The sequence below is a fragment of the Elephas maximus genome, chromosome 19, assembly GCF_024166365.1.
Source record: "Elephas maximus indicus isolate mEleMax1 chromosome 19, mEleMax1 primary haplotype, whole genome shotgun sequence".
NCBI lineage: Eukaryota > Metazoa > Chordata > Mammalia > Proboscidea > Elephantidae > Elephas > Elephas maximus.
Window position 1 is genome coordinate 60,445,260 of NC_064837.1, and position 14,193 is coordinate 60,459,452.

A 14,193-nucleotide genomic window follows, 5' to 3' on the forward strand; every position below is an offset into this window, starting at 1 on the left:
TATTCTACAGAGTTAATTCAGAGTGCTTATAAATAATGCATGACTTAATAAATGTTGTCGTAGACCTCCCCCGTGTGAGGCATTATTCATTCCCACATACACAGCTTTAAAAGGCAACACAGACCTGGTAACAGGGCTTCCAGCAGGCTGCACTGTATAATCTCAACAAATGGAATGCAGAAACGCAGCTGGCTATGAGAGCAGCCACCACCGCGTGCGCGACCATACCACACCCTTTTAATTTAAGTATCTTCGCTCAGCTAGGAAAAGCAGCACACTTGCTAGCCCGGGATTAAGCACAGAGCTGCAAAACCTAAGCGTGTTTCACCAGCACCTCCTAGGGGCCGTGTGAGGATATGAGGTACCCAACCGGCGCTGACCCTTTCCCTGGAATTGACAGTTTCACCTTTGCTGCGCACAGAACCACCTTCCGGGCGGCGGCGTCCAGAACACAAGCCGGTTGGTTGCGGTAGTTTGGTGACTCAAGGGGGCCTTTAGAGGTTTAAACGGCACGAAAGAAGGATATGATCGCTTGAGGAAATAAAACATTAAAAAAGAAGAAGAAGAGATTTCAAACGCACTGGAAGGAAAAGACTCCTAATAATTTCATGTCCTTTAGAAGCAAAGCTTTTTTAAGGTACGAGAGTGCTCCAAGATCTATGCACTTATTCTTCAGTTCGCACACACACACGCCCACGGATTAGGTTGTAGAGTTTCAGGGTCCAGACCCAGTTAATACCGACGTTTACACAGGCTTTTGACAGAGTCTTATACGCTCTTGCCTGGTCTCTGAAGTGAGGGCTGGGAGGCGCTGGTGCGAGGGCAGAGCTGAGTGTCTGTGGGAGTTGCTTGCTGTTCCAGAGAATTCATTGCTCTCTAATTGTTCTGATTTTAGATCAGCAGAGCGTGCCGGGCGGTGGTGGAGAAGGAGATTGAGGGCGGACCAGGCGAGAGGGAACGAGCACTTCACCCTTCAGAGGAGTCTGGACGCTTTGTAAGTAATTCACAAACAATCGGGAGAAGCAATAACCAAGCAGCTGTGCAACTGCCACTCCTGGGGTCGTGCGCGTCTCAATCCTCCTGAGTTCTGCGCGCCCGCCCCCGTCCCCGTCCCCGTGACTGTCCCTGTCCCTTGCCCACTTAAGTTTCGGCTCCTCGGCGCACCGCTGCTTCCTCCGGGGGCTTCGGGAGCGCGGGGCTTTGGGTGGGTGGGAGGCAGAGCAGGCGGAGACGCGTCCGGACTGACATGCAAGCCTCCCCTGCAGCCAAAGTCTCTGCCCGGCAATGGCACCTCGCAGGCCCCTCGAGGAGGACGCAGAACTCAGCAGCCTCCTCCGGGGACGGAAAAAGGGAAGCGTGGGGCTCCAAGAAGAGGAGGAAGTCTTGCCCAAGGCCAGGCTGCAATTACACAGCCGCAAAAGCCCGGCCGCCGAGCTTCCCACCTGCTGCCGTCCCAGCTGGGGCGCCACTTCCTCCTCCCCAGCCCGGGCCGGCCCCCATCCCGGCTCGGGCTCGGCGGCTGGAGGGGGAGGAAGCAGCGGCAGGTTCTCCGCGCCGGCAGCGCCGCGGCCGCGGGAGCTGCAGCCTCCCCTCCCCGCCGCGCTGCCCGGGGCCGGCCGCACGGCCCGGCGCGCTGCTATTGGCCGGCCGCGGCCGGGGGCGGAGCCAGGCGGGCCGGTATCTCCTGGACCGCCTCAAAAGAGCCCAGGAGATTGCAGAGCGCCCTGGAGCCCCGACCAGCTCACAGCCCGCCCCGGCGCCGGTCAGCTGGGTCTTGGAAATTGGGTTTGCTTTGGCTCCCTCTCTTTGACAAACTACTGGATCTTACATGCCTCTGTCCCCCCCACTTCCACTCCATGCCCCCAGGCTCCTGCGCCAGCAACAGGTAAGGGCTGCTGTGTTTTCTTCCCTCCTTCCCTCTCGCTGCTTGGGTGTCCTGGGAGCTGGACTGATTACCCTCCCCGGCCCCGCTGCTCCAGAGGTGCCCAGCTGTCACGCTGCTGTAGCGCTCACCCACGTTCCGGAGTTCCAGATCATGTCTCTATAGTTTGTGTGAGCCCAGGAACATCCTTAGAGCTAAAAATACTGAGACATGCTTGGAACAGTTGAGCAATAGAAACAGATTTCTCTGCAGCATCTGTTTGTGCTCATAACTTCCAGTGCACCAGCTGTAGCGAGACACCGAGTTTGGAGGCAGAGACCGGCAGTCTCTGGCGATTCTCTCTCTAAGGAAGAGGCGAGGGACCAGGTCTAAAGCGTTGGTCCCAAACTTGGCAAGCCTTAGGACTCAGCATTATTTTGATTCTTGGCGTCTATTTTTTTTTTTTTTTGGTCATTGCCTCAAGTGTAGCTTCGAGTTCCAGAGTGAGCGTCTCAAAGTTGCTTTGCTGGCTAAGAGAGCGGAGCCTGAATTGAATTCGAGCCTGAAGACCGCAAAACTTTCCCATCGTATGTCACTCTCTTCTAAGCCGTTTGCTATTCCTATTAATAATCCTATGATTACTTCAGTGGAAGACAGTGTGGTTTTAGGGAAGCACAGTGGTCAAAACGACTTGATTCTACAGTAATATTGCATCATAACATGGACTAATTCTGACAGTTAAAAAAAAAAAAAAGAGAGATAGGAAGTGACCCGTTTAATGGCTGTCTTGGTGAGCACATCAGTAGGACAGTAACTAGGATGTTGTCGTTGTTAGGTGCCCTCGAGTCTATTCCGACTCATAGCGACCCCATGTACAACAGAACCAAACAGTGCCTGGGGATTTTCATTAAATTAGAATTTATCTGTGAGGAAATAGGACAGTATTTAAAAACCTGTTTTGGATATGCAAAGAATGCAGACAGCTTTTTACACCTTAACAGTCAACAGGGAGTTCGATTTCTTTTTTTGCTAACCACTGTTGTATGTCTTTCGTACACTGCCTTTACGTTTGTTAGTTTTTCCTTCCTCACTTCCATCCCCGTTCCAAGTGTTTTACTTATAATTATTATATAATTATATTTATTATTATATAATTATATTTATTATCATATAATTATATTTATTATCCTAAAATTATATTTATTATATAATTATATTTATTATTATATAATTGTATAATTATATTTATTATAATATTTTATACTTATTATATTTTGCATTATCTGGAAGTACCTTGATGGTCTGTAAGAGTAGAAGATGATACTTCAAGGATGGTGGGAAGGGTGAGAATGGGGGTCAAGGTCATCTCACTTTGCTTTCCACCCCTCTCTCTCATATTTTGGTGGCACTTTACTTTTTTATGTTATTGGTACCCATAAAGACTGTTTGTTCTATACTCTTGTGAATTTGGCATCTGGGGGAAAAAAATAAAAAGAGCTCACAGTATCTCTACATCCCTCAGACCTTTCGGTTGGTAGAATCTCTGATCAGTTCTAGAATCCTTGTATGATTTTTGAGTAGTATGAAAGATTGGCCAAAGGTCACTACATTTTTACCTGAACAGATTGACTAATGTTCCAAGGTTGGGTTTGTGTGTGTGTGTGTGTGTGTATTTTGGTTTACCAAATATGCATAGTTTTCAGCAGATGCAAATGCTGAGCGATCCTGCCTGCACTGTGGGGTATAAATGTTATAGATGGTGCTCACACAGATAGATGGCTATTCCTCCCTCCCCTTCTCCCTTCCTGACCTTCCCTTCCCCTCCCTTCTGTTTACTGATCTTCTAAGAGGTTGCTTTGCTGGGAGGTGTGCTCACATAGCAACATGTGCCCAGAGCACACTCACGCTGCTCTATATGGCGTCAGCTGGAGAATAGCTGCTCTGAGCACTCATTAGCAGACCTCTCTCTCAGTGTAGCACACTGGCTTTTGCCATCTTTATTTCTATCTTTAGGCAGAAACTTTCTGATTTACTGCACACCACACCACATTATGGGACACATTTATTTTTCATAATTATATTTTTCTAGTTTTTTTTTTCTTATAAACCGTATTGGAAATCTTTCCTGCATAGTAAAAACACTTTCGATTCACCCATGTATACACTGTGACCTCTGTGACCTTGTATCTATCCATAGCTCTCTCTCATTTAACATCTACCTAAGATTGAAGTACTGAACTATTTTTTTCCATTGCTTATGCTTAATTTTGGCTCAGCCTATAAATAGTCTTAACATGAAGAGCAGCACATGTAGACTCTCAATTTCCCAGGAATACTTTCTACATCATTGGTTATGGCCTGGGTAAAATGATTATTTGTTTCCATTAAATTTATATCTGGCCCCTTAAATATTTTGGCAGAAAGGGGATTTTTCAGACTGTCCATCAGATCAAATATCGACTCTCCTGAGTTGCATGAATCTAAGCAGTCAGCTTGGAGCCCTGATGGTGCAGTGCTTCAGAGCTCCTCAGCTGCCAGCCAAAAGGTTGGTAGTTCGAATCCACTAACTGCTCCTTGGGAACCCTATGGGACAGTTGTACTCTGGCCTGTAGAGTCACTATGAGTCAGAATTGACTCAACAGCAGTGGGTAAGCCTTCAGATTACTTAGTGTTCTCATCTATCTTTAATTGAATATTTCTCAAGAAATAATTTTAATTAAATGGCTAAAATAAAGTTCTGTGAAAGCCTTATTCCTAATGAAAGGTTTCCCCAGATGCCCACGTATTGGCAATTACGAATGCGTGGGCTGGAAAATTTTCAACTTGCCTGAAGGCAACTGGACAGGTTAGTGGGAAAGGCAGTCTTCCTAGTAAAATATTAAGACAATTATCATGTCAAACCTTGGCAAGTTCTAGATTTTTGCTACATAACCAACTCCACAAAAATTGGGTGCACATATATACACACATAAATCTGTTTTGGGGCATATCTTTTCTAAGTGACAAAAGTTATGATTTTGCCAGGAACCCCCCCCCCCCTTTTTTTTTCTGGTCAGAAATTGTAAAATTTCTAAACGATACTCTGGGTGTGGAATGAATTCTGCCATTAGCCGTGGAAACAAGACAATAATAGTCGCTCAATCCAGGCTGTTTTCAAGGTTCTAAATGTGGAAAGCTATTCATAGGAAGATGGTATTGTGTGATTTGTGGAATCCAAACAAATGTCTTGGGGTCAAGATTTTGGGAACGTCATAATTTGCCCTTTTAATTCCATATGGGTCTTAGGTTTTAATCTTTAAACATTAGTCAGTCTGTTCGGGTAAAATGGAGTGACCTTTAGTCAATCTTTTATGCTACTCAAAAGTCATACTTTAATCTGGAAAGTGTGCAGAAATAAATCAGAAGACATTTGAGGCTGTCTATGCATGGTCCCTAATGGTAAATAGAGGGAAGGCTTCTTTTAAATCATGGGGGAAAGGGAATTTCTTGGTGTCTGCTTATAAGGTTCTGAAATCAACCAGAACTCAAGAGCCTAAGCACTATTTAAATGAGACGTATTTTTTTGTTTCAAAGTCCACCTGCATTTGGCAGTATGTTGTTATGTACATCTGTCTTTTTGTAGAAAATCTTGGTAACATCATGTGAGGCAAATAAGCCAAAATCTCTGTTAAGAGAAATTCTTTCCATGTACAGAATCTAGAACCTGAGGAATAAGAGTCTTGCTCCTTTTGTCCAAGGGCAAACTTCATAGGGAAGCAGACAAAACACAGAAGCAGGTGGAAGGCCAGGAAGGCACAGTAACTTCTTTTTATAAAGTGATTCAAAGGCACTTTCAAATCGGGCATCATTTAGGTGTCAGAAGCTGCCAAAATGTAACACACATTGCAATTTTCACAGATGACTAATCTCAGGAAAAATGTGTTGAGGCACATTCTTGCATAATAACTCGGATAAAGAAAGAGAGAAGTCAAAAGACTGTGTAAGACATTTTCAGGGGGCAACGAACCTTGTGTCTCTATCAGTGGATATCCAAAAACAAGATACAGGGTTTTCTTTATTAGTCGGCAGCTGGCTTGCAGAAATTGGGTTTGTTAACTGCTTAATCTTACCGTGACTTTGGGGGAGAAAGAGGAGTGAAGTTCTCATTAGCCGAGAGTCAGTGCATTTCTGACCCTTTTCATCCGTTGTTCATTGTCCCCCTGAAAGACAGGGGATGGCTTTGGTGGTTTGAAACGTTGAGAATCACTTTTATTGTTTAGCTCTAAGCTATACTAATTTTGCTCATTTAAATTTGGTCAAGAAAATGCCTTAGAGTTAGGCTTTTGTTAGCTAGTCAGTTGAAAAACAATTCCTTTGTAGTGAAGATGGAAATTTAAAGTAGATAGTTTTTACCTAGGGGAGAATGAGGGAAGAGGAGAAAACTGAAGGCTACTATTTGTTCATATTAAATAAAGGTGAGTGCCTTCTCCATAGGAACAGACAGCAAACAATAGCGCTTGTGAAAGTAAGCTGACAGGGCATTCAGGACCTACCCTTAGAAAGCTTTCTTCGTTTGGGAGGACACAGAACTGGACCCACATGAATGAGTTCCTGCCTGATCTCAAACTGCTAAAGACCTGGTCCTTTAGCACCAAGGTGCTTACTTCCCAGCCTGTCATTATTACACATGGCAGTCTCATCCCCACAGAATTTCAAGACTCTTATCACTAGGCAACAGAATCACTCTCTATCCCCCAGAGCAAACCACGTCTTCAAGTCAGAATCACTGCTCTAACAGAGATGTTATCACGGATTTCTGCATACTGGCTGCGGAGAGTAGGCCAAGTGATCAAGCAAGCCCCAACAATATCCAGAAATTGGGATCCAGTTCCGATGATTAGAAGGGCTGTCTGCTCACTTTGATCATTTAAACAAAATAATCTGCACCTTCTGACGACAAGGGCTCTAATATTCTTCCAGAATGCGCATGCAACTTAATTAACATTCATACGCTGCATTTGTGTGAAATGTTCTCTACATATGCCCTCCTTCTTAAAGCTTCATGACAAGGTTTGGAATTAGGAAGCCCCTCTCCTGCTTAATTACTTGAGAAAGCCAAAGAAGGGAATAGGAAGGAGAGGGTACACCTGAAAAATAGAATATTCCAAATCTCTGGCAAAACTAAGGAAGGAGAGCCCTGAAATTTTGATTGAAAGACTGCCACAAACAACAACTGTCCTATGTTTAATGACCTTATACCTTTAAATAAAATTAAAAATAAGTTAGGGTACAAAGAAACAAAAAAAAACTTTATAATTCAATGTAGAATATATTTATACCTGATACCTTGTCTTGTTAGGAAACATTGCTTAAACAGTAGAACTCTTCAATTATGACTTATTTTAAGATGAACAATCTCTCTGTCTTTTTTTTTTTTTTTGCAGGACATGTTCTCTGGATGTCAGCTAAGTTACTAAGGTAACTCTGCATGTCAGTAGACAGTCCTTGGTAGACTGCCAAGGCTCCTGGAGACTCCCATCACTCCTCATTTTTTTTTTTTTTTTTTTTTGTGGTTGTCCTCACTGAACATTCAAAACTGTTTCTCCAAAGGGTTTTGCAAAAACTCAGACTGTTTTCCAAAGCAGAAGCACTGGAGTCCAAGGCAGAAGCAATGGGCAGTGTGCGAACCAACCGCTATAGCATTGTCTCTTCAGAAGAAGACGGCATGAAGTTGGCCACCATGGCAGTGGCAAATGGCTTTGGGAACGGGAAGAGTAAAGTCCACACTCGACAGCAGTGCAGGAGCCGCTTTGTGAAGAAAGATGGCCACTGTAATGTTCAGTTCATCAACGTGGGGGAGAAAGGACAACGGTACTTGGCAGACATCTTTACCACGTGTGTGGACATCCGCTGGCGGTGGATGCTGGTTATCTTCTGCCTGGCTTTCATTCTCTCATGGCTGTTTTTTGGCTGTGTGTTTTGGCTGATAGCTCTGCTCCATGGGGACCTGGATGCATCGAAGGAGAGCAAAGCTTGTGTGTCTGAGGTCAATAGCTTCACCGCTGCCTTCCTCTTCTCCATTGAGACCCAGACAACAATAGGCTATGGCTTCAGGTGTGTTACTGACGAATGCCCGATTGCTGTTTTCATGGTGGTGTTCCAATCGATTGTGGGCTGCATCATCGATGCCTTCATCATTGGTGCTGTCATGGCGAAGATGGCAAAGCCAAAGAAGAGAAATGAGACTCTCGTCTTCAGTCACAATGCTGTGATTGCCATGAGAGATGGCAAGCTATGTTTGATGTGGCGAGTGGGCAATCTTCGGAAGAGCCATTTGGTGGAAGCTCACGTTCGAGCACAGCTCCTCAAATCCAGAATTACTTCTGAAGGGGAGTATATCCCACTGGATCAAATAGACATCAATGTTGGGTTCGACAGTGGAATTGACCGTATATTTCTGGTGTCCCCAATCACAATAGTCCACGAAATAGATGAGGACAGTCCTTTATATGATTTAAGTAAACAGGATATTGACAATGCAGACTTTGAAATCGTGGTAATACTGGAAGGCATGGTGGAAGCCACCGCCATGACAACACAATGTCGTAGCTCTTACTTGGCAAACGAAATCCTTTGGGGCCACCGCTATGAGCCTGTACTCTTTGAAGAGAAGCACTACTACAAAGTGGACTATTCAAGGTTCCACAAAACATATGAAGTACCCAACACTCCCCTTTGTAGTGCCAGAGACTTAGCGGAAAAGAAATATATCCTCTCAAATGCAAATTCATTTTGCTATGAAAATGAAGTTGCCCTCACAAGCAAAGAGGAAGATGACAGTGAAAATGGACTTCCAGAAAGCACTAGTACAGACACTCCCCCTGACATAGACCTTCACAACCAGGCAAGTGTACCTCTAGAGCCCAGGCCCTTACGGCGAGAATCAGAGATATGACTGACTGATTCCTTCTCTGGAATATTTACTTTAAAACACAGTCTGTTGGTCAAAGGCTCAAAGCAGTGATACAGACGACGGTACTGGTGACGAAGTGGGTCAAGGCAAGCGGCCACAGGGACTGAGGCTAGCATGATGGTTTCAAAGAAAGACTGTGAGCTCGGAGATTCACGGAAAGCACTAAACACGTCTGTGCATGACCTGATGGCACATACATGTTGTAGGCTAAGTTATGGGTTTTTGTGTATTGTTTTGTGTTTTTACAAAACTTGAACTTGCAGGCAAGCCTTGGTCAGGTATTCGACTGATCCAACATGCTTCTCTTTAGGGAACAAGAATGTTTTTAATGGCATAACAAAGGCAAGACTCTGCCTTAATTTTTGAAAAGCTGCTAACTACATGAGCACAAATTGTATTTTTGTTGCAGTGTAGTTTTTTCTTTTGTATAACTTAAAAGTCAGTGTTGAACTTTGTTGAAAGCTCATGATATGCTTCAAAGTGGCAAGTATTTGGCTATGAGCTGCCAAAACGAGAGCCTGATTTTTTGAGGCCAGTAATTTGTTTGCTAGAATTGATTTTTTTCCCCCTTCCCTCTGTCTCTCTCTCTCTCTGTCTCTCTCTCTGTCTTTGGTTACATAAGGGCATTATGTAACACTAGCCAAATGGTAGCCTCCAGGGTTTTGTTTTGTTTTTTTTCCCCCCTCAATGATGTTAATGGGTTATCTCAAATTTTAAGTTAGACTACCTAAAATAAATACCAAAGATAATGCAGATTTTTGCACAGTGGAGCTTGTATTAAAAAGGAAGTAAAGCCCCTACGGGCTGCCCTGGAATCAAGAGACAATAACATTGAACCTCAGCAAGAACTTGAACTATTCTCTCATTTTGCACCCTATTCAGAAAGTAGAGCATCACACACACAGTCTAATAAGTGCAATTGCTTTTAATTTCTTTCACGTGACTGTCTTATTGGAAAAGGAAGAGGAAAAGGGAAGTAAAATTTGCACTTGTACACATACACAAATAAGTACACGTACACAATAGAAACACCTTTTCTTCCCTGCCACCTAATGCTGGCCAAGTTAAAAAGAAAGTAAGTGATGGTGATGTGCTAGTTAGGTTTTTCTGGGTATTCCCATTTTGCACATTCCAGAATTTATTCCACAAGATAAGACCCTGTTTGAGTTTAGTTGGAGTCCTCAAAACTGAGCCATCCAGAATTAAGGATAAATAGGTTTCAACCCTTGGGATTGAATTTGTTGTTTTGACAGTCAGGACATTTCCAGCTTGACTTTGCCTTAGAAAAGATGCCACACCTGGCCTTGAGGCTGTTTCTTCTGATCAGTCTGGAAAGATCTGGAGTGAGCCCTAGTGTCAGAGAGGGCTGCCAATGCCAAAGAGGAGAGGTGGGGAGGTAGGACAAGCCCCCTTGATGCAACCCATCAGTTTAAGTATTCAGGAGGGAGAGGAAAATTGCTTTTTTTACGGCAGAGCGTAAGAATGAAAGTATGTCAGTATTTTAGGGTCAAAGAAAGCCATACAAAGTTAACACAGTCACAAGTAAAGGAGGTAATGCCCTAAGGATTATTTCCTCCTTTATGTGTGCACACTCATGGTTGAATGCAAGCCCAGTGCTGACTGTTGTCTCCTGTGGAGCCCTAGAGCAGGTTACTAGGACGTAGTTTTCCAGAAGCTTCTGTCTGCCTGGCTGCCTGCCTTGCTAGAATTTTTTTTTTTTCCCCCACTCTAGCTCAATAATGGAACTTTTGGTTAAAAGTTTCTGGGATTACTGACTTTTCTTCTTAATCGGGAGTCTCAAAATCAACGGATTTATGGTATTATATCCCTGTATGCCATTAAAAAACAGCTTGTTCTAGAATCATGTATTTTGTAAATCAATGTTTGTGATGGTCTCTGGTCTTGCATAGCCATCTCTGAAAGAGGTGCTTGCAAAAATAGGACACTGTATGCTGTGTTCAGCATTCAGAGTTGATGGGTTTGAAAACTGTGATGTTATTTTAACCAAACCAAGATAGAGATGTCAAATGAGTGGATACCATATTAAATCCAAGTTGAACGGCAGGCTTGGGAAGTTGTTTAAAGAGTTGAAGGATTTGGGGATCGAGTAGACAAGAGAAATTAGAGAAAAGGCAACAATTCGGCCGTTGACAGTGAGAAAATATTGAGGACTTCAGCTGCTGCTATTATGATGTTTTGCAAAGGAAAATAATCAAACCAAAGAGTATTCAGTAATATGTAAATTATTTGAAGATACAGTGGAGAATGGGGGTAACCATAAAAGGAGACTCCCCCAAACACACAGTGCTGCCACAAAAAAAAAAAAAGAAGACTTGAGATATTGAAGGGGGGGTGATTATGAGGGTGAGAATGAGGGCGGGAACTCTTTCAGCTTATTTCTGAAAAAGAGAAAAAAATATCTAAAATTTCTGGTGCACAGGTTTGTTTTTTTCCAAGAAAATTTTGCAGAAGCTATGTTTTTAAAGTGTACATTTTATAAAGTTTATCAGATATTTTCATATTTAAAGCCAAATGTAAATAGAAGTCTGTAAAGGAAAAAAAAATGCCATAGAAAGTATAATGTCAGTGCAACAATGTCTGAGAGCTAGTACCTATATGCTACTGGTTAGCATGGTTTTAGCAAATATTTACCAGCCTCTTAAGGTTCGTTTTGCTATGTTCTTCTGTTATTTATTTCAGCATGGACTGTTCATTTGGTAGCTTTTTCTAGTTATTAGCATTTTAACAGTTACAAGCTTTAAATGGCAAGTTTTTTTTTTTTTTTTTTTTTGTCAAGAGCCAAGACACAGTAATGCACGCCACTTATTGCTGCATTTTACCTTCAAAACGTTTGTCCTTATTGACTGGGTCTCTTTAACTAGTGTCCAAAGGTCCTCTGAATGTGGATATAAGGGACTCTCCGTGAATATCTGGGGTCTATTCCCAGATACGTGTTGCTTCTCTTTTGCAAGCAAATCCCAGTTGAATTTACTTAGAATTTCTTCCCTTTTAAAGCCTTTTGCCCAGATATGGATGGGCATTCTATTTGGGGTGGGGGGTAGGGGAGGGAGGGAGGAAGGGCATAGATTCCTTGTTATCCTATTTTTAAATAAAAGTAGAGAAAGTGAACTCTATTTTGATTCTTGAGAAAGGAATAGTTTTCTATCCCTCTAAGAATATACTTGAATTAGACATTTTCAGGATGTCACGATAGCACTGTAGTCATTTCTAAATTCCTAGAGGAAGTTTGTTTTACTTTTTTTTTTTAATTCTATTAATGCATTATTTCTTCCCTTGACTTCCTTTCTTTCTCATACACTCCTGTCCCAAATCTCGACGTTTATTTGATAAAGTCTGTTCCCCAAATTGTGTTTCCCGCCCAGATAATCCATTCATCAGTCCATATTTTATAATAAACCACTCAGCGAAGGCAAAATGCTTGTTCTGAGAAGTAGAATGAGTGATTTTTTCACTCTGTGTTTAATAATGTTCAGGTGAAAACATAAAAAAAAAGTGTTGCGTAGTCGCCTCCCCACCCCTACCCCTTAAAAAAACCCCTTAGCCAACGAAAATCTCTTTTCCTGCAATGTTGGCTTTCAGCTCTGGGCTCTGGTGAGTTGAACAATTCCGGCCTTTGACAATCGTGAGAGTTATTATTTTCCCGTTTGCCGTCTTTTTGTATCTGAAAAGTCTTTCTATTGTACTGCACAAACCATGGATTGTACATATTTTTATATATTATGTCTTATTTTATTATTTCTAAATAAAAAGTTAAAAATGGACAACAAAATCGGTGCAAAGATCTTTGGGCTTCCTGCTCGATGCCTGTAGAGGAGCTGAGACATAAAGCAAATGCTCCTGAACAATGGGACAGAAACCTGGGTGGTTTGGATGAATGGAGCCATAGAAATTGACTGAACAGACAGGTGCCATGGGCTGGCAGATTAGCTTAATCCCAGTTTGAGGAAGTTAGGCTCATATTTTGTTTTTGGACAGAAAGGCCTAAGTAGAGAGAGGATACAAAAGACTAAAAATCAGGCAAACAAAAGTATCGAAGGTAGTATTCATTCAGATTTTGATTCTCTATCTAATGATATTAATAAAATCAAAACCCAGACAAACCAGTTGCTGTCAAGTTGATTCCAACTCATGGCGGCCCCGTGTGTGTCAGAGTAGAACTGCACTCCATAGAGTTTTCAATGGCTGTGATCTGTGGGAAGTAGATCACCAGGCCTTTCTCCCAAGGTGCCTCTGAGTGGATTTGAACCACCAGCCTTTACGGTTAGTAGCCAAGCGCTGAACAATTTGCACCACTCCAAATGACAATACAATAATAGTTACTCTTTATTGAACCTGTACTATGTGTAAGGTTCTCATCTCATTCTCACAAAAATAAGCCAGGATATTGTTATTTGCATATTGTACATCGGGGTCAGCAAACGTTTTCTGGAAAGAACCAGATAGTAAATATTTTTGGCTTTGTGGACCAGATGGTCTCTGGTACAAAAAAGACTCAGTTCTGCCTAGTCACAAATAGTATAATGAAGAATGGACACGGCTGTGTTCCAATAAAACTTTATTTATAATTGTGCAGGTTGTATGCTAGATTTGGCTCATAGTCTGTAGTTTGCTGATCCTTGTATTAGATGAAGAAACTGAAGCTTAATAGCAAAGCCAGTGAATCACTGAGGTAGAATCTGTATTTTGGTTTTATCTACCTCCAAAACCTATTTGTATGTTATTTTAGAACACAAAGTTACCAAGGATATGTGGTCTCAGAGAAAATACCACTTCATCTAGCAAATTTGGAATAACTTAATATTTTTCAAGATTGGGAATACTAAGAAAATTTACATTTGGAAGTATGAGTCTTTTTCTTTAACAAACACTCACATGGCCCTTATTATGTTCCAAACACTTTTATAAGTCCTTTATAAATATTAAATAATTTAATCTTAACAGTAAATCCAGGAACTGTTGTTGAGTGCCCTCAGATTGAGTCCCATGCCACAGAGCGGAACTGCCCTGTAGGGTTTTCTTGACTATAATCTTTCCAGCAGCAGACTACCAGGACTGTCTCCTGTGGAGCTGCTGGATGCGTTCAAACCGCCAACCTTTCAGTTAGCACCCAAGGTGCTGTTATTATCCCCATTTAAGAAATGAAAAAACTGAGGCCCAGAGAGGTTAAGTACTTTGTCCAAGCACAATAGCTAGTAGGTAGCAGGGCTGAGATTTAAACTGAGGTCATTCAGTACTCAAAAACAAAAAACAAAACAAAACAGAAAAACCAAACTCATTGCCTTTGAGTCAATTCCAACTGATAGTGACCATAGAGGATGGAGTAGAACTGCCCCATGGGGTTTCCAAGGAGTGCCTGGCG

General features: G+C 42.4%; 1 protein-coding gene across 4 annotated transcripts; it reads left to right on the forward strand.

Moving 5' to 3' along the window:
- The first annotated feature begins 547 nt into the window (after window positions 1-547).
- KCNJ2 (potassium inwardly rectifying channel subfamily J member 2) lies at window positions 548-11,610 on the forward strand. 4 transcript variants are annotated; one of them, XM_049860206.1, is made up of 3 exons: window positions 548-637; window positions 896-994; window positions 7,285-11,610. In XM_049860206.1, the coding sequence occupies exon 3, from the start codon at window positions 7,512-7,514 to the stop codon at window positions 8,793-8,795; it is 1,284 nt and encodes a 427-aa protein (XP_049716163.1). In that variant the 5' UTR covers window positions 548-637; window positions 896-994; window positions 7,285-7,511; the 3' UTR covers window positions 8,796-11,610. The 4 variants fall into 4 exon arrangements, with proteins under 4 accessions (XP_049716163.1, XP_049716164.1, XP_049716165.1 ...); XM_049860207.1 differs by lacking the exon at window positions 548-637 and adding an exon at window positions 2,351-2,448 and having other exon boundaries at window positions 934-994; XM_049860208.1 differs by lacking the exons at window positions 548-637; window positions 896-994 and adding exons at window positions 1,613-1,885; window positions 2,351-2,448.
- The last annotated feature ends 2,583 nt before the right edge of the window (window positions 11,611-14,193 follow it).